Source organism: Vanessa cardui, chromosome Z (genome assembly GCF_905220365.1).
Source record: "Vanessa cardui chromosome Z, ilVanCard2.1, whole genome shotgun sequence".
Classification (NCBI taxonomy): Eukaryota; Metazoa; Arthropoda; class Insecta; order Lepidoptera; family Nymphalidae; genus Vanessa; species Vanessa cardui.
In genome coordinates this window covers 15,152,134-15,171,878 of record NC_061154.1, presented here as the reverse complement: position 1 = coordinate 15,171,878, position 19,745 = coordinate 15,152,134, and the positions used below count along the sequence as shown (strand labels likewise).

At 31.0% G+C, this 19,745-nt stretch overlaps 1 protein-coding gene across 1 annotated transcript in view; it reads left to right on the top strand.

Annotated features, from left to right (window-relative positions):
* Nucleotides 1–1,197: 1,197 nt before the first annotated feature.
* LOC124542959 overlaps nt 1,198–19,745 on the top strand; it is a 46,116-nt gene continuing 27,568 nt past the window's right edge. Inside the window, exons 1-4 of the mRNA XM_047120920.1 lie at nt 1,198–2,559; nt 3,668–3,866; nt 5,015–5,129; nt 5,620–5,881. Of these exons, the coding sequence (XP_046976876.1) occupies nt 1,744–2,559; nt 3,668–3,866; nt 5,015–5,129; nt 5,620–5,881 (1,392 nt within the window). The 5' untranslated portion in view covers nt 1,198–1,743. The remainder of the gene's footprint in view (nt 2,560–3,667; nt 3,867–5,014; nt 5,130–5,619; nt 5,882–19,745) is intronic.

The following is a 19,745-nucleotide window of genomic DNA, read 5'->3' as shown; positions in this document are numbered from 1 at the left end:
GTAATTGTTTTCGACACATCATAATGAGAGGAGTTAAGCTTTGATGTACCATAATTACAAATTTAATTAGTATTAACTGTCTCTGAAATATAAATTTATAACGTTAATTTTATTAAAGACTAGCTGTGCCCGCAACATCGTACGCGTTTGAATTTAACAAAAAAAAATTTATTGCAGCCTAAGTCATTCCTTATTATCATATATCAGTTATCTGCCAGTGAAAGTCCTGTCAAAATCGGTCCAGCTGTTACAGAGATTTGCCGGAATTAACAGAAAGACAAAAATTGTAAAAAATGTTATTTTGGTATATGTACCGTGTATATATATGCATTGAGTAAAAAAGCGCTACTACTATAATATTACAAACAGACACTCCAATTTTATTATATGTATTGACAAGTTTATTTGTCACGCACGCAATAGATTTTTATATGTAGGTAGTTCTTCATCTTCTATGTAATAAAACTGCACTTATCCTGTTTGGCCGATTTCGATTGAAGGATTTGTGTGTATTTGAGTGGGTCCCTGGTTGATTTAGTGTGGGCTTCACATTCAAACTTCTTCACATTCTTACTTCACGTTTTCGAAGCAAGGACAAGCAACTTGTCTTTACACTATTATTAATAAAATTAATTTTAAATATTATACCAAAGAAAACGCGTTTGAGAGGTTTTATAGTAAGTATATAATATTATGGTATATGAAACAGCCTTTCGCAGTTTCACCCGCTTTGACAAGGATGAATTTCAGATTCTCGTATAAAATAAGTATAAAAGATAAAGGTATATAAAGATTCGTCCTTATTATAACCTTTTTTTAATAGCGTCCTATTCAATAAAATATATGATTGTAAAGTAGCTCGATATATGATCTGCAAATAATGATCCGACAACTTGTAGTTGTATCAAAGACTAGCTATGAAATTATTGAATATTATCAAATGACCTTGTGACAACAATATAAATAATTTATTATATAACGATTTATCATAAGATAAATTAGGGACGTTAAAAACTAAATATAATTTCTAAAATTTTCCTTTTTTCAATAATATATTTCAACGCAATGCTCTCGTACAAAATATTATGTTAAAGAAGAACACAGCTACGCTTAAAAACTAGATAGGTAACTTATAACATTTTGTTATCTGTACCGACTGACGACGTCTGGCCTTTAACTAATTACAAAACAAATGTAAGTACCCCGCAATATCGATAATATTTAGCGCGCAAATGAAATAGAATAACCATTTTAATGCGTACATTGTAATATTTATAAATATCGCTAGTTCCAGATAAAACGATAAAAATAAGTACCTACCTATGTGTGAAATATTATCAATGATATCTCAAGGAGTTCGATATCATTTGTATATTATCTAGTTTCGTGGGTGTAATTGAAATCATTCGAAGACAACTGTATTCATACGGTTAATAAAATGATTATATTTATAAAATAAGCCATATAATGACGCCCCCTAATAATGTGATACTAGGACTTACATATAATCTCAAATTTTCTAGTATTCGTTAACCTGTTAAAGTTATGCCGTGTGAGATATAGCGATAAAGTGTTATCGTCACAATAGCTCCACTGCGATTAAACGATTTATACAGGTGTGACGTTAGCGCTCGCAGCTGATAAGTATTTCAATAGCCATGTGGAATAGTTTAGGAAATTTTGCCCTTTGTTGTGTAAAGTGAATTTCGTGTGTTTTGATGATAATTATTTTAATGTGTGAATATGGATAGATTGAAGCAGAAGTTAAAAAAAGAAAAACAAGTGAAGGATAGTGGAAAAGATAAACAAAGTCTGTTTATTACCGATGTGAAAAGTATAAAGGAAAACCTTAAGATAAAGGAAATATTACGAACTGTCAAAATGAATAGTAGTATGAGGTTAAAAGGTCCACCTGGTAGCAAAATTATGAACAGCAAAGACTTTAACGAGGAGGATTGTTTTGAAGAATCTTCAGTCAATCAAAATTCAAACGAACCGCTGAGTGCATTTAATCCAGACGTGGATATCACGAAAGCTGATTTAGAAGAACACGCTGAAAGAGAATCGAATAGCAGTGAAAATGAATCGACTCCAGAAATTTTAAACACAAACATAGTTGAAATATCAGAAGCAAGTGATGATACTCCAAGCGAGGCTCAAAGTGAAAAAAATAATTCTCTAATTAATACTCAAAGCGATATAAACGATAATGACGAAATTGCTAATTTAACTGCGTCTTTATCTAATGGAAAACTTATTGAAAAGAGTCGAGATAGAAAATTATCCCTCGACCACACTATGCTTTCTAGACAAGATGGTTTCTCGCAATCTGAATTAGATTTACATACAATCGGGAAATCTCCACTCGAAAGAAAATATTCATTCTTTAGGAAGAAAATGGACAGTTTTGTTAGAAACACGACCGAAATGTTTCGAAGACAGAATAGTTTTTTACAACGTCGTGGTTCAATGTCAGTTTCACTTCAATCATTGAATGATAAGTGTAATACTAGTAATAGTGAAACTAGTGAAACGAAATATCCACCACCACAGGATCAGGTGAGCGAGTGTATTTTAACATAATAACACTTAAAATGTTACTAATTAACTTTTGATTATTATTAAGTATATTTTTTTTAATGTGGCAGTTAACGGGTATCAAACAGTTAATATTTTTGTGTACAATTTTTTTTTCACTAATATTCCGTAATATTTTATCAATATACATAATATTCATTATATTAACATTTTCACAAATAAATTTGCATATTTAAACTTATAATATATAATACTTGATTATTGTTTTGTAAATGAACATAGAATATGGAGGATTTTTGTATTCCGAATTAAATTTTTTCCGTTGTCATACAATCCTGAGTTGACAGAAAGTTCGTTCGAAATCAATTACAAAATTTCACCTTCACTTTACGAATAAATAAAATGCCTTAAAAACGAATAATTTTCATACATTCTCGTATATTCATAAACAGTAAGTTATTTTTCATAACTACCTATATCTTTATCAATTTTACAGTCGAGTTAACGTTAGTTGTATCGATAACTGATAAAGAGTATTGGTAAACTAAGAACACATACCTATGTGTAATGTAATAATTGTTTACTTAATGACCTTCAAGAAATGATTAAATGTCATTATTAAAAATCGAACTTGTATTTGTGTGAAAAAGGAGGTCATTCACTATAGACGTTGATCTTCAGACCAGTATCCCGCGAATATTGAGTATCTTAATTCTATATCTATAAATAGATCGATTTCTTTTTTATTCTGGAAAGGTTTTTAGAAAAGCATTGGGTAAAAGTCGCTTACCGAATTACGTAAATTTTCAAGTTTGTTTTTTGATATATAGAGTGATTCGTGAGGAATGTTTTTTTATATAATACATGGAAAATATAATAAAGAACCACTTCTAATTTTAGAACGTGATAACGTGATATCGTAAACAAATTCTGTAGTATATTTAGTATTAGTTTTGCATGCGTGTGAAGCTGGGGCGAGTCGCTAGTAAAATATAATTTAATGTGTAATGTAACCAACGTTTGGACGGATCAACTAGTATTTTATAAAAGCACAGCTAAATTAACTGTTTTATTTTTGAAAATGGATGTGATTTTACGGCCTGGCACATTAAAGAATTTGTCATTTAAGGAGCTACATGGAAGCAGAACCAGTTTGCAAATGCCGCCTTCTCCAATAGTACGCAGTACCTCCAGCTTATCACTGATGCAGAGCGGAAACCTTCCGAGCTCGTCATCACAAAACAGTCTAGCTGGAAGCCAGCCTGCACTGCATGGTCTAAATAGGGCGGATTCTGAAGACTTGAACTCTAATTCTAATAGCGTACACAGTAAGTTGTTTTTAAAGTAACATTCGAAGGTTTTCTAAACTACAAAACAACTTGTAACAACTTAGTATGTGGTTTATTTTTGTGAGAAAGCATTAGCACGGTAAAGTAGCAGCCTGTAAATTTCCCACTGCTGGCCTAAGGCCTCCCACCCGTTAAGGAAAAGGTTTGGAACATAATGTCCACCACGCTGTTATTTGAACAGGTGCGGGTTGATGGAATGCACATTTGGCAGAATTTCGATGAAATTAGACGCACGCAAGTTTCCTAACGATGTTTTCCTTTATCGCCGATCACAAGATGAATTATGAACACAAATTAAGCACATGAATATTCAGTGGTACTTGTCTGGGTTTGAACCGAAAATCATCGGTTAAGATGCACGCGTTCTAACCACTGGGCCATCTCAGCTCTCTTATTAGTACAATTAAGGATGGAGACTATACGTACAAACGGCTCTGTATCAAAAATTTCGCTCTTTAAATTTGTTGCTTATATCGATACAAATAAAATTTAAGTGTGTCATTGTTTTCGAAGTAATGGACTGTTTTAATTTACCTTATTTGTTTTACTAATTATCAAAATTACCTTTCTTTTTATCAGTCTGTTTGTAACTTCAAAACACGAGAAGATAAATGAAAACACCATAATGTCCAAGTTCAAAATTGCGATCATTGGTTAAGCTTCATATGAAAAAATCTCTTTTAGTTCAGGTTCTTTAAATTCAGTTAAAATGTTAACATGTACGCCGATTCAGCCTATAGAACTGCAAAACTTAAAAAAGTACTAGACTGCGTCTTTTAATGAGTTAGAGAAAGAAGTAACAAGTTCGTATGTTATTACATTTACGAATGTTTATTTACGCTCGGTATAATTTGTTTTAAGAATTTGGTTTTACTTAATTTATTTAAAGGTAATGCGTTAAGGTATTGAAAAGTTTAATTCAAAATCTATAAATATCATTACGCCAACTATTGTAAGGGAGCAAGTGTAAGTAGTAGGTATGTACGTATTAAATGACATTTTCGAAAATAAAAAAAACTAAGGTACTTCTACTTTTAGGTAGGATTTACCCAATTATCCACATTCATTGTACGAGAGAAGAGACGAAGTTGATATTATGATTTTATATTGAGTTACATTTTATACAGGCTTAAACGACTTTTATTTAAAAGAAGCAATGCTGAAGTCCCGAGCTATCTCGATGAGTTCCGGACTGGACGCTCCGTTCCGCCAGCAACGGAGGAAGACATCTCGATCGAATAGGTACGTAATATTAACTTTACTTTGTAACTCTATAATAAATATAGAACACACATACTGATAATTGAATACTATAAGATTAGAGGAAAATTATTTCTCTAATATGTTTTTATATAGTTAACTAACCATTAGTTGCTAGAAACGATAAACGAAGATGTTTATTCACATGAGAGTTAAGAGAGAATGTCTACATGAATTCATATATAATTTACTCACAATAGCGAGTCGGGACCTCTTGAATGATGCGTAATTTATCCACTCGGGAGCTCACATTCAACCTCCAATATTAAGGTCGAAAAAAATCCCTGATTCTCTGAAAATATTTTTTTTTGCAAAGAGGTTACAATCTGTTTTCTCGGATTCAATCGCTTATATGAGATAATCCAGTTTGGATCTCCTGCTTGAATTTGTCGAATTGTTGCAAATAGTATGTTTTTTTCATATAGAGAACAATTCAATTATGATGCTATTGTCATATATTTTCCTTTTTTAGAGTGACATGGATCGCAAGCGAGTGTTTAGCTAATTCCACGCTAAGAAAGATACAAGACGAGCAAAACGAGATGCAGACATGTCATTCCTATCAAGATTTTTCTAGTATACCAGAAAACGAATTGTACAGCCAAAAAACTGATAGCAAGGGTCGGCGGCTATCCTACCAACGCGCGGTGTCGGGAGAGGATCCGATGCCTATGCAGTTAAAGTACCAAGACTCCACGTCGAGAAAAAAACATCAGTTTCCAGAAAGTTACGAGGTATTTATAATATTATTATTTATTAATTATCATAAAGACAATTTTCAAGTAAACCGTTATATCATACATACATATTCTACAATAAGCAATTATATTACAACAATTAAAATCGACGTCGAATGTTTTTATTTTTGTAATTAACAAATCTTGAAATTAGTAGATTTATTGATACGTTTAATGGAATCTCATTGTGGAGTGTTAGTTAAATAATACTGGTAATGGAAGGAGTATAAACGAAACTTATCTGATGCTACGTTTCTTGAATTAATTGCATTGGTTTACTAACTTCAGTCAGAGAAGGCAATACAACAAGTATCAATGGTAGAATAATTGCTGAGCTTACTACCGAAAAAAAATAATTATTCAATATTAAAGTATTCATTACTTAAAAATAACAAAAGCTAGTAACAGAGAATAAAAACACCACGCTCCGAGTAAAACCAGTGAGAGCAAGCCATCGGGGTTTTCCTTATGGAATCTCATAATCGTCTACAATTTATAATAAAAGAAATCGGCTGAAGCATCGAAATCTCGTTAATACAAGGTCATATTTAAAGCTCCAAAATGAGACTACAATGTTCCCTTACTAAGCAAATACTGTTTACATTTCTTATTCTTACTACGGTCAGCATCATCTAACTTCTAAATATGTTAACTAAGGACTTAAAAATGTGTTCGGTTTCGGGCAGTGATCGACATTAAACTGAAATTGTTATTGATATTTTGACGAAACCATTATGTTGGATGTTTTAAATATATTTTGTCTTTATTCTTATTTACAATTTTCGCTTCTCAATTGCTAAATAAAAGAAAATGAAATGGTTGGCAAATAGAAAAAGAAAAGGCCTAAATATTATCTATTTTGTCTTCGCTTGTTTATAGCCTAACATAAAGTTTATATAAAAGCTAAGTTTAGCTTTACTTTTATGATACTTAGAAAGTCAGATAGTACAGTTATATAAATTCGATTTTATAAATATAGTAGAATTATTTGAAAATAATAATTAAATCATATCCTATGCCGTCGGTTTTTCCGAACCGACATCATTTATGAACCTAAAAAAAGACGACTTATTCTTGGCCGTTAACGTACCTGCAAGCGCCCCTATGTTGTACATTTCTGTGGTCCTTCTTTTCAACGGTCGAGCCTCATGCTCGTTAATCAGCCGTAATATCAAAAAAAAATTATTGATCTCATGATAGAGCGCAGTTTGGATAGAATAGTGTGACTTACATTTCAAATGACAAACATGTGTACATTCAATTAAAATTATATTATATTTTATATTATAAAACTTTCGTTGTATAGGTGTGGAAAACAAAATATTTATCAATATTTAATTAAACATCAAATCAATTATTCAGAGAAGGTACCGAAAACGGAATATTATGTTATACATATATGTGATTGACGAAAACTTCGCTAAAGTAATAAATTTATGTACCCTATTGCTAAGGAACATTGCTACTATCACGATAAATAGTTTGATAACAGTCGGGCGCATATTATAGCCAATGATTACCGGTTGACTGTAGGTTCGCTGAGTTATTAGAAAATCGCTTTGTCAAAGAAATGCTACGGGAAAATACTAATACAAAGAGTACGTTCGATTCTTTTTCATTTCCTGTATTTCTGTTTACTGGCCGTGTAAATAAAAATAATATATTTTGAAATACACTTCGTTTTAATTTATTGATCTTCTTAATAATTAAGGTTTATATTTATTATTTATATAACATATGCTATATGAGAAAACAATCCGTGCATCTAAAGTTCCAACCCCCGAAGGTTCATCGTGTGGAAGCGTAAAATTAAATAGGCTAGTACCTTTCTCCGCAAAGGGTCTATCCAGTGCAAAGGAGAACTGTTCAAATCGGATTGCTAGTTTGAGATTAGCGTACAAGTACACAAGCTCCCCAGCTATGTAACATCGTTATAGACACAGGATTACCCTGCTATAGCGTTATGAGGTTCTGCTGTTTGACGTCATGTCGAAGTTTATTTATGGGCCAATCGCGTGTAACACGCAAAACCGACCCGCTGGACTGGCACCCTTTCTTTAAATTTCGCTATTCAGCATCTTCGATTGCTTTCGTAATATTCCTATGAGCCAGTTAGAGACAAGAAAACTTATTCTTTACAATATTTTATTAAGGTATACACGTTAATAGTAGGTATATCTACCAAAACGTACAATTTAATTCATTTTTTTGCTAATGGATACGTCTCGTGTAGTGAATATTATAGTTTGTTCAAAATGGCCGCCATTGCAATATGGCGGATTACCTTTTTCCTCTACAAGCTTAAAGCTTTATCTCCCCCGATATATGGCTGTGAAATGAAATGATTTGACGAATGGCAAAATATATATGGTTCGGTTTTCCATTTGGCTAAAAAAGGTCTTGTTTTATTTTATTTTACTTATGACCTTTTTGATTTGTTTTCACCGCATTGGATTATTATAAAAAATATACCGTTTTAATAGAATAATAACAATAATCAAAGCAACGATTAACTAATATTTCAAGCGAGAACATGGTATACTGTCTAATTTTATTTTCGGAGGGATGTTCTTATAGAAATAAAGTTACATTGAAAAAGCGTCTTCCTCCCTCCTACTCCTTTACTCAGTGTCTATTTCTTCTATGTTTTCCTATTACATGCGGTTTCAAATAATATTATTTAAACTCATTTACTAGTTATTATTTTACTTTGCATAGGAATTTAATAACGATTTTTTTATTGTCATTTAATGATGCTTAAACGTTGTTTTTTCCATTGTTTTATTTATTACCACCATCATTACGTCACCAAGCTTAGAAACCTAGAAATTATCTTCCCTGTGCTTGTAATTACCATCGGCTTACCCACTATTTTATGAAATTCGTATTCTCTTCAACACCTGTCAGCCAGCCTGCCAGTTGTACCTACGCAGTTCAACATAAGACTATTTAATCGCTTTGCTTGAATTATAACAGAATATTAAGCCTGTATCTGGTCTGGACACATGTTTAAAATTCGAAATTATTAAACGGAACTTACGATATATGACTTTAATTTATTTGTATAATAAGTACAGGTATACTTTATATGCGTATAACTCCAGCGTACATTTATCTATTGCATTGTGCGTTAAAATATACTACATTATATAAAAGTTATAAGTACTGAAATAAAATTGTTTGAGATTGAAGATTATATAGTTGTAAATAATAATTAGGTTATTATTTCATGTACCCATCATTGCTCAAAATATTAAAACAATTATTTTTTTTGCAAAGATGTTTTATAAATTTTATATTAAAAATATAATTATAATCAAGATTTTTAATCTCATACGGTTCTTTTTTACCGATTACATAATCTTTTTACCAATATTATGTACGCGATATACAAGGATGTGAATCATTAAATGATAACGAAAAAATAATTAACAATAACAAAACTGTAGATACCGTCTTCATTCATAGTAAGAGTATGTATTATTTAATTATGTTACAATTTAATACTTAGATTGCATATATTGCATATGTAGCAGCTTCGAATATTCACAGTAACTTTTTACTTCTACTCCGTCCTAAGTCACGCAGTGGCCGAAATTAGCTTATAAAATAATTATAAGCATAATAATAAATCGTAATTTCTTTTGGTACTAAAGCATTAGCACTTCCGAATCAGATGAGGTATGTTTTGATTATTTTTATTTACAAAATAAATAAAGCCCAACTTCATTTATATCGGTACACTCCCAGAATGTTTTCTTTGGTGCGGTGGTATTAATACGTATGCACCTTTTATTTAATGCGCATACGTATCACTATGCCAACTGTCGTCCCATCATTGACCTGTCTATGCATGTGGTCTCCTCCCTTTTGGGAAGTCTCAGAGCAAAGTTTACCGCTCCAAGGACCCAGAGATATTTTCCTTCATGAAGGAGTTGAATGATAACGCAAACTTCATAGTTATACTTGTCACACATACATTCGCCAGACAATATTTTAATAACCACAAATTAATTTACAAATTGAAATTCATATCGATTAACAGATGGATAATGGATTTGGCTTAATCATCGTCTGCGCGAGCCGGCGGTGTCGAGAGTTATTTTGGTACAAGCGATCAGTACCTACGCAAGGGCTTAGTGGTTGACCCTACTTGTATACATCTCTTTAAAGCCTCGCTGCAATATACATTAACAATGGGATGTTTTTTGAATGAATTCTATTATGTGATTGTAATCAATACTTAGTCTTTCGATTATTTATATTTTTTTAAAAATCAATTCGATTAACATCTTTCGGTAAAACAATTCTGTAGAAATTATGTTATCAATTTGAAGCGCCTATAGTGCAATGGTTTAAGGGTCGTCTAGCGGTGTCAAAGTCGTAGGATCGATTCTGACCTCTTGGGCTGTTGTCGTACCCACACCTTGCGCAAGCGCTAAGCTTAAAAGTGCAAATAGGAATATTAGTAATTTTTTTAATTAATATTGGGCATTACTAATATTCTTTAAAAAAATCATTAAAGAATAAAACAAGAGATTATAGGTATATGAAACGACTAATATTTAATGAAATACCGTTAGAAAGCTTTTTCACGAGACATGTAACTTTATATGGTTACTTACATCAGACGACCTGAACAATAGGGACATTGTTGGATTTAATATCAATCCTCTAGAGAAATGCGCTCACCGGCGGTATGACGACACGAAATAACCAATAAGGGCTGCCATTGTAACGGTATGAAAATTTTCTCAGTCGAATTTCAGAAGCATTTTTTAACATGTTTTTAACAATAACAAAAAAGTATTTACTCTCTTTTCAGTACTAGACTTGCTAATTAAAGATCAGAGGGCAACGCAAGGGTTAGTAGGGTAAATTTATGAGCATGACAGATGAGACAGATATATAAACGTCGATTAGACAAATAACTATTCAAAGCGTAATATTTTTTTTAATATAGTAATTGACAGGCAATTTATTAATTTTGTTGCCAGCGAGAGAAGTAGGTTATATTCTATTGTAAGATTTAATACATAGTGTATCGTGTAGTTTAAAATTGGTCTTTATTAATAATTTGATTGATTTATTTCTTGAAAAAGTTACACAATGAACATACAATAAATGCTTAAAAAAAACAACTGATGTTGGTAACATTCACTAATTATAACTCTTAAGTGTGTTTAAAGATGAAAACAACATAAATATATATTTTTGATGAAAAAAAATTTCATAATTAAAATGCGATACTTTAAAGTATTTCAAATTTCAAAGATTTCATTAATTACAGGATCCTTGTTTGATCTAAGTGTCGCGATGAGACTCGAAGAGTTCCTGTGATAGATAGATGTCTTTAAATATATAGGAACAATTCAAGCTGTGATTCAATTAAACTTATCTTAAAGTCTTGTTAAGGGAGAGGTATTCCTTAAATGTATTATTATTTACTTAGGATTGCGGTTTTAATTGCGAAGAGGTGAAATTGATTATATTTTTCATTTAATGTGATGTTATAACATAACAAGAAATCACTTTTTGATAAATCAAATCAAATCAAAATAAACTTTATTCAAGTGGGATTTTACAAGCACTTTTGAATTAACAAGTAAATGAAGCTACCACTGGTTCGGAAAGTAGATACATTTTGAAATCGAAAAATTTAAACAAGTTACTTATCTCAATAACCGACACAATTGTTAAACAATATGCGTGAATCATACATATTTACACACGAAGAGGGTTGAACACTGTAGAAGACTTTAACTCCATACAAAATATCAGGATTAATTCATGGATTATGAATGTATGTAGCCACACCATATACTCTTGTTCTTCAATAATACGACGCTTTAAAAATAAATTTTTGATGAAATCTAATATGTACTAATTTTTACATATTTGGAATAAGTTTTTTTTGAGGAAAGAAAGTCTCTTAACATACATCGGATATTTATAAAGGGATGTGAAAAAAAATATATATTAAAACGTTCGGCCGTTACTCTGGAGAACATATAACATTCGAGAGGCATAACTCTCAGGATACATATCACTTATTTGCACCCGATTTTTGTAAATTTTTTCAAATCCGTTTTTTTACTACAGAATTGCTTGTTGGGATTACCTTATATACAAATTCTTACACCTGCCACAGTTTTTACACATTTATTTATTTATTGCAAAAGTTACACCATTGACTTATCATTAAATACTTAAAAATATTATTTAATACAGGTAACTTCAAGGCGATTCATCTTTCTAAGTATAAACATCGATATCTTTGAACGTTTTAGATTTTTACAAACAAAACAGACCATTTCGGTAACGATTACGATTAACATTCCAACCGAAACTATCGTACTAGAAAGACCCGGTCGTAAACGACAATAACAACTGCTCACGTCATACATCTATTTTAGAAATTATTACTTTGACACGTGATTACTTAAGAATTTTCTTCCGTATCAACATTATGTTGGCTGTTGTAACAAAAGTAAGTTAATAACTGAAAACGTTTTCCTTTTTCATACTTTGCACTTCCTTAAAATCCTTGTTTTATCTTTTAAGCCCTTTGTAATCCAAAGTCGATATAGTTTGTTTCGAACGCTGTTCCTTTTTTGAGAGACTTGTCGTCGGATCCCTTTCCAAAAGTTCGTTTGTGCCGTCGGACGTTTTAAACAAAATACCGTTAGAGTCAATTGAAATTAATAAAGGAATTTTCAGATTTCGTATTAAAGTGAAGAAATAACTCATAATTAGTATTTATATGTTTAATTATAAAACTTAGCGAATGTACATTTTTGAATACAAAAATATATTAACATGATATTGTATTTATAAAATAAAATTGGAATATAGTAAAGTATTCAGGAGCTCGTTAGTGTTATTCCAACACGATGATCTAATAAGAGATGCTGTGACATGCAGGAGTATTTGATTATTTTCTTTTTACTCGCAATATTTACTTTCACGGTTAGTTCAAGATGAGTTATAATTTCAAGGGCAGAAAAGAGCTACTTGTACATATATATGGTTAAGTCTCACGCGCTAAAAATATTCTAAAAACAAACACAATATTTTATTGCAATTATAATCGTAAATTATAATTACACGAAACTCACAATTAATAATCATATTTATAATATAACTTAATTATAATTATAAGTATACAAAATTTTTTGTAAAGTTATTTTTAAGTAACAAGTTTAAGAAATTTCCGAATTACTTAGTTAAAAAAAACAGACTTTCTAATCAAATATAGGACTTGCTTCGGCAACTCTTCCTTTTACTTCTTTATAAAATTTAAAACATTATTTTTTTTAAACGCAAACTCAAGAGATTTAAATCAGTGTTTGGTCAAATATTTATAATAAAAGATAGATAAATCCGGTGTAGGTGGGTTAGAGGTGAGGAGGTAAGATGCGCAGGTAACCGGCGCAGGTTCGGATGATATATAAACCAGGGGTGGACTACCCTCGGCACCAGAAGAACTCCACCGGCCGCCGACGCGCTACGAGCAACCCTTCGAACCAGAGCAGCTCAGTACAAAGGTAAGTCAAAGTTAGTGAACAAGTGAAATTAAAAAAAAAATATATCTCTTTTAACTTATTTAATAAAAACTCCGCGAGCGCTTAAAAATAGTTAATTCCATAAAAAAAAGTTTTAATTAAACTTAAATGAATTATATTTTTGCAACTATACATTTTAAATTATAAATTAATTAATCAATAAAGTTTTACTTATTTTTTACAATTTATAATTTATTTCAAAGTTTTTAAAAAAATTATCTGCCAAAATCTCTTCGTTCTAATAAAGTTTATTTACATAAAGTTAAAGAAAATATAGTTCTAGCTCAGATACAGTTCTCAAGTTTAATCAAATTACGATTTTACATAAAGAAGTATTCTGTTAACAATTTTTTTAAAGTACCGAGAAAGAAATTCCGCTAAAAGTTTTCACAACTCGCTCAGAGTGTTTAACTTAACGAGACAAATTAAAATCGACGGATAAATGTAATGTTACTAAAACAAAAACGTATAACAAAATCACTTGATCCTCAAAATTAGAGGACTCAAAATACCGTTAAGTTACGAATGTTCGGCCGTGTATCGGTTTTTTTTTAACAAAAAATACAAATTGCCGGCGCAAAATGTAAATCTATGGTAATAAGAGTTGAAGGGAGCAGAAATTCATTTCTTAATTTCAGTATCTGGCGTTTGTTATCATGTATAGCGTTATCTAGAATATGATCGTTATAAATAATTTATTTCAAAATTACAGTTCTTTTTTTAAATTCAATAATGCTTAATAAACTATTAATTAATATAAAATATTAAATAAAACGATCGATCTGTAAAAAAAATTCAATTTATTTTAATTTTAAATATTTGAATAATTTGTTAAATTTCTAACCATATTATATATACCTTAATACCAATTGTAAAAAAATATTTCGTGAGTTAATAATAATGTCATCTTTGAAATAACACATTTTATTTACATTAGCCAAAATAGTTAATTTGTCCTGTACATATTTATACTAATCACAATGTATCTTCATCAATCACTTTGTCTCATGCATGAAAGCAGTTACACAGATACTTATTTGACGCATAGTCCCACACAGACAAACATAATAAAATAGTCACATAAAAATGTTCACATAAGGTCAGTCCGATCATATACTATCAGTCATGTAAAGGCATAGTTACACATAGTCACACATAAAAAAAAACAATCTAAGTCAATAAATAAACGAACACACATTCAGTCATAAGACATGCAGAAACATGCATGGGCGATGTTAGTCTTCGAGTGATTCGTAGTGCATTAGTATGACAGTGTCACATAGCCTGCATTACGCTACGGGCTACGGACTACGGGTTACGGGCAGGATTTAGATGGTTCAACGGCTTTCCATTTACAATCTGCAAAATGTTGTACCTATTTTATTTTTATATTGTTATCTCCTTACGATGATGGTCACATTCTCAATGTCCATGCTCTATGTTACATGAAATTATAATTTGATTCATTTGTTTCGAAATAATTAATATCCAAAAATTTAATAATGCCATAAAAATTAGGGACAAACAGTCCAAATTCAAATGTATAGTAATTATATGACTCTTGGGTTTTTTAAGAGAGTCATATTATAGGGTCAGGTAAAAATCGTAACAGCAATAGTCATTATATTACTGGAAAACACTTGCCTTTATAAAACTTGACCGTACTTGAAACAAGCTTAGATTTTTGTTAAAAAATAATTACGTATCATTAATATGAAATTATAATGTCACTTTTGTTAAAATTGTTCATATTTTTCCTAAAAACAATTAATATATTTCTTAAAAAATATTTCATGACATGGAATGCCAAAAATAAAAATATGATCAGCAGATATTTATCTAAATTTTTAGGCAATAATGAAAAAAAAAGAGCGAGTTATACAAAAGCCGTACGATGATGTGCAACATCTGACATGTTACCTCGGAAAATGGGTTCATATCAATTGACGGCCGACACTAACACCGCGCGCTGATTGGTCAAATCAAATAACGCTTGTTTTCCTAAGTTTCTTTTATAAACTTCCGTCTCTTTTCACGAAATCGCTCCCACGGGTTGAAGAAAAGCGTGAGGAAAGGTTTTAAACGTCAAAGGTAATATTTTACCAAAAATAAAGTTTTTTTTCGAGATATTTTGTACAATAAGAGATTCAAATATTTATTTATATATTAATATTAAAGAATAAAATAAATACATTAAAAAGATTGAGATGCTAAAATAATGTATTATTAAATGATTTTTTTGTATGTTTACCAAATAATATAATAAAATTACTTCATTACAAACTGTATTTAATTCTTGTTTTCGCAAAGGAATCACAAACTCAAATTCAAGTTTTATTCAGTAAACATAGGTATACCAATGGTATGAATTGGTAACTATAGGTTGTTACCAATTTAATAAATAATAATGTTACAAATTGAAACAGAAATCTTATTTCGAAATTTTATGACATTAGCATATCTCGTTCTGTCCAAATAGTTATAAGAGAGAAATTCCTTTATGACACTAAAAGAGTTATGACACTAAAAATCTAGTTAGCAAGTTTAAAAGTACTGGACCACTCACAAAGAGAGTGACAATAATCTTTAATTATAAAAGTCCTGCTAGTGTGAGAGTCCATGAGTTTCAAAAGTGTTACAATTTGATTTTTCATCCCTTTTTTGAAGAGCAAATAACGAACGTTGAAAATCCTTTTAAATATTTTCAGCGCAAAAATGGAAATATCAAACTATGACTGGATTTCATTCGCGTTCAATTTAAATCACGTGTTTTTCCTTTTAACAAATAATAAAAGGTGGTTCTTACTTTACGTCATTTGCGAGCCTCGCTATGAAACAGTTTAATTAACAAGGTTTTAAAAATCAGACGTAAAGTTTTCCAAAAAAGAAAAACCGTTATTGTTGTGAAAAAACATTGATCGTAAATCGTGATTAATTCCCATAAAAGATTATTCGATTTTTGTACAAAATAAGGAAATCAAGATACTGATTTCAAGATAAAGCAATCGCGTTGCAGGTTCTATAATTCACAGACTAAAGGCCATAGCTCTTTCGTCCCCCATCGCAGCCGGTGCATTTCGAAGCACGGCAGCAACTTCGTAGCTGTTATCCAAAGAACAACCCAACCCGCGTTATAAACCGCGTGACCTCATCAATCTAATTTTGTTGTTTCCACAGTCTACTATTATACAATATTTTTCAAACTGCGAACTTTTATGCCATTTTTATTCATACAGTTAGAAGCTTACATTGTATTATTTTAAATAATTATAAATGGCAAATCAAAATATTTACGTTTACCTAACATCATTTATTTTAAAAAACCGCTAGCTAATTTAATAAAGTATATTTTTCCCGATTCTGCTCTTTTAATTGAAATGTATGATCAATAATAAATATCCATTATTAACTATGCATCCTAAAAAGCATACAACTCAAATGCTAATAAAATTAGTATTTTATTACATTGGCTTAAACTGATTCGAAATTATAATCAAATCTACCATTATTATAGAAGACTCTAAGAAAAATCTCGTCTCCCACCCATGAAACGTATATTTTACAAAGCTTAGCATTTATTTACGAAATATTATAAAATTATATTTTTCATACAGGTCTTACGGCTCTTTTAAATTAACAAACGAGAGTACACTATAAAAAAAAATGAAATCCCTAAGACGAGAGCGTGCCCGCAGCGAAAGCCCAGCCATGCGCGGCTTCCGATCGCCCGTCGGCGGCCGCCCAGATGTAAGTCGGTGCATGAGATGTACGTGCTGTGTGTTGTAAATTATAAAAACATCACTTTAGATTTGCATGAACGTGCCTTTATGTTTATTGATGTCATTATTTTGCATTTTTTTTTTGTTATAGAATTTTTAGTTCTCACTTTAACGTGATCTTATCTTCTTGTTAGTATTATTGACAGCACCTTATAAATGTACCATCGAAATTCGAAGAAAACATAAGAACAAATTAATATTGTTATAAATATATTTTATACAGATAAAAAAAAGATGATTGTGGAACTAAATAATTTTGGATGAGTATTAATAAAATATATTTCATACCAGATACTATTAACCTTAAACATTATTGGCGCGATCAAATGATAGAAATTTTGCAAATGAGAGAATTACGAAGTTCCGAGGGTATCATTAGAAAGAAGAGAAATTATAAAAAGTGCTGTCTACTTTCGATGTAGGTTCGATCTTTAAAATCTAGTTGTATTCGTATTGACACGACTTTAAACGTGAGTTGGCGTGTTGCCACTGTGTACAGCATTTGATCGTTCGATGGTTGTACCATTATATACTCCTTTATTATTGGTAGTTGATATGTTATCCTCACTTGTTAGTAGATTATTTGTATTTTTTTTCAGTCTATAGATTTTCGCCTCTAAATGTTAAATGTAATTTTAGTTGATAAGAACTGTATTATTCTGACATGTTTGGATTCTTTAGGATTAAGTCGTACTCAGGGATGGGTACATATAGCGAGCCTTAACGACTTTTATCGGCGGTAGTCATCGTTTTGAGTCGAAGCCAAAACCGAATGGAGACAAATTTATTATCTAACTTTAGTTTAAAACATTTATCGTATTTGAAATACGTTGAGCCAAAATTATATAGAATTTTCACCTACTGTCTGTTATTGTTAAGTGAAGATACATAACGAGAAACTTGACAATGAGTTTTGTCGCTTATTAATATATTTTAAAAATATACACATTGAAATTCAATTCTAGTCGACTGTAAGTTTACTTCAGGACAGCTGCAAAACATACAATAGAATGAAGTGAATAATAAATAAAAATCACTTCGCGAACAAAACAATCTTCTCTTTGAACTAATAAGAAGTGGATCTTTTACAAATTGCGTCACGAAACCGATACTTGTTAGATGACCATTAGGTATACAATACGGCGTCAGTGGTACGATTGATGTCAGATCCATCGTGTAGCTCATGGATCGGTTGACCAATATATCGGATCATACTAGATGTTTTGATTCGTCTCCTCAATCTGTATCATATTAACTCTAAATTTTCCGTATCAGAAGTCGGCTGGCATTCGATTAGCTTTGACGCACATACATAACAGATTATGTATGTTTATTGTTTTAAAAATATTGTAACCATTTCTAAAAAACAAAAATTGAACACATTTTTGTCTATCAGTTTAATTTAATATCGAAATGGTTGTATAATAATACACTCAGCTTTCCCTTTTAACTCTTTTGTTGAGTTATATTATTTAAGTTTAATATTAGCCGTCAATCCGCTTTGATTAAATTTTGGTCCGAGATTACGGATTGAACTGATGCCAGATTGAACGTCTAATGGTCACCTATTATTGGCCATCAATCCTTCAATTCACTTTGATTAAACTTTGCTCCAAGGTTACGGATTAAACTGATGCACGATTGAACGTGTAATTATCGCTATAATTATCGCCTTACATGTGACAAATTTTAAAATGTTGCATATTTATATAATGATAGAATATAGGATTCCTAATTAAATCGCGGGCTATAATCTGAGACCTAAACAACTGTTTTATATTTTATGATTGTTCTCATTTGGGATGTGAATGAAATAATCGATAAGAATCCTACGTTATCTGTTGCCTACTACGGAGCAGCATGATCAGATGTACTCTTTAAAAAGTTTTGATATAGAAATCTCTTTATGAAGAGAAGGAACGCTTCACGAACTTGATGTTTGTTAATACGTGTTCGTATATTTATATACATAAACACAAGTTTAAGGCAAATTATTATAAAGATAAACAGATATATGCTTCTCACTAACTGAACTGAACTTCTTTAATGCAGTACAGGAGAAACAGTCTCTCGCTTTATTAATTAACTAGACACCCGACCAGGCTAAGTAACACATCGCGATCCCCTAGTGTATCTAATTTTCAATGTTATTGTTAAGATTTTTTTTATTAATACAAAATTAAAAGTCTGTAAATATACCCCTACTGGTTTAACACCTTCATTTCTTTCAAAAGTTATTTTTGAGTTTATCCCAGCGCACTGTTAAAATGCAGGTTCTTGGATACACATGAGCCAGATTTTCATTCGAAACACGCAGTTTTCCTCACGATGTTACATGACTTTACCGCGGAGCATGAGGCGAATTTTAAGGGCAGATTTAAGCACACGAAAATCCAATGGTGCTGGCCGGGGCTATCTGAAATCTTCGGTTACGCATCACCTTGTCTAAAAATTGGGTAATCTTGGGCCATATTTTAAAACATTACATTCATTTTATAATTTTTTTTCAAACGAAGT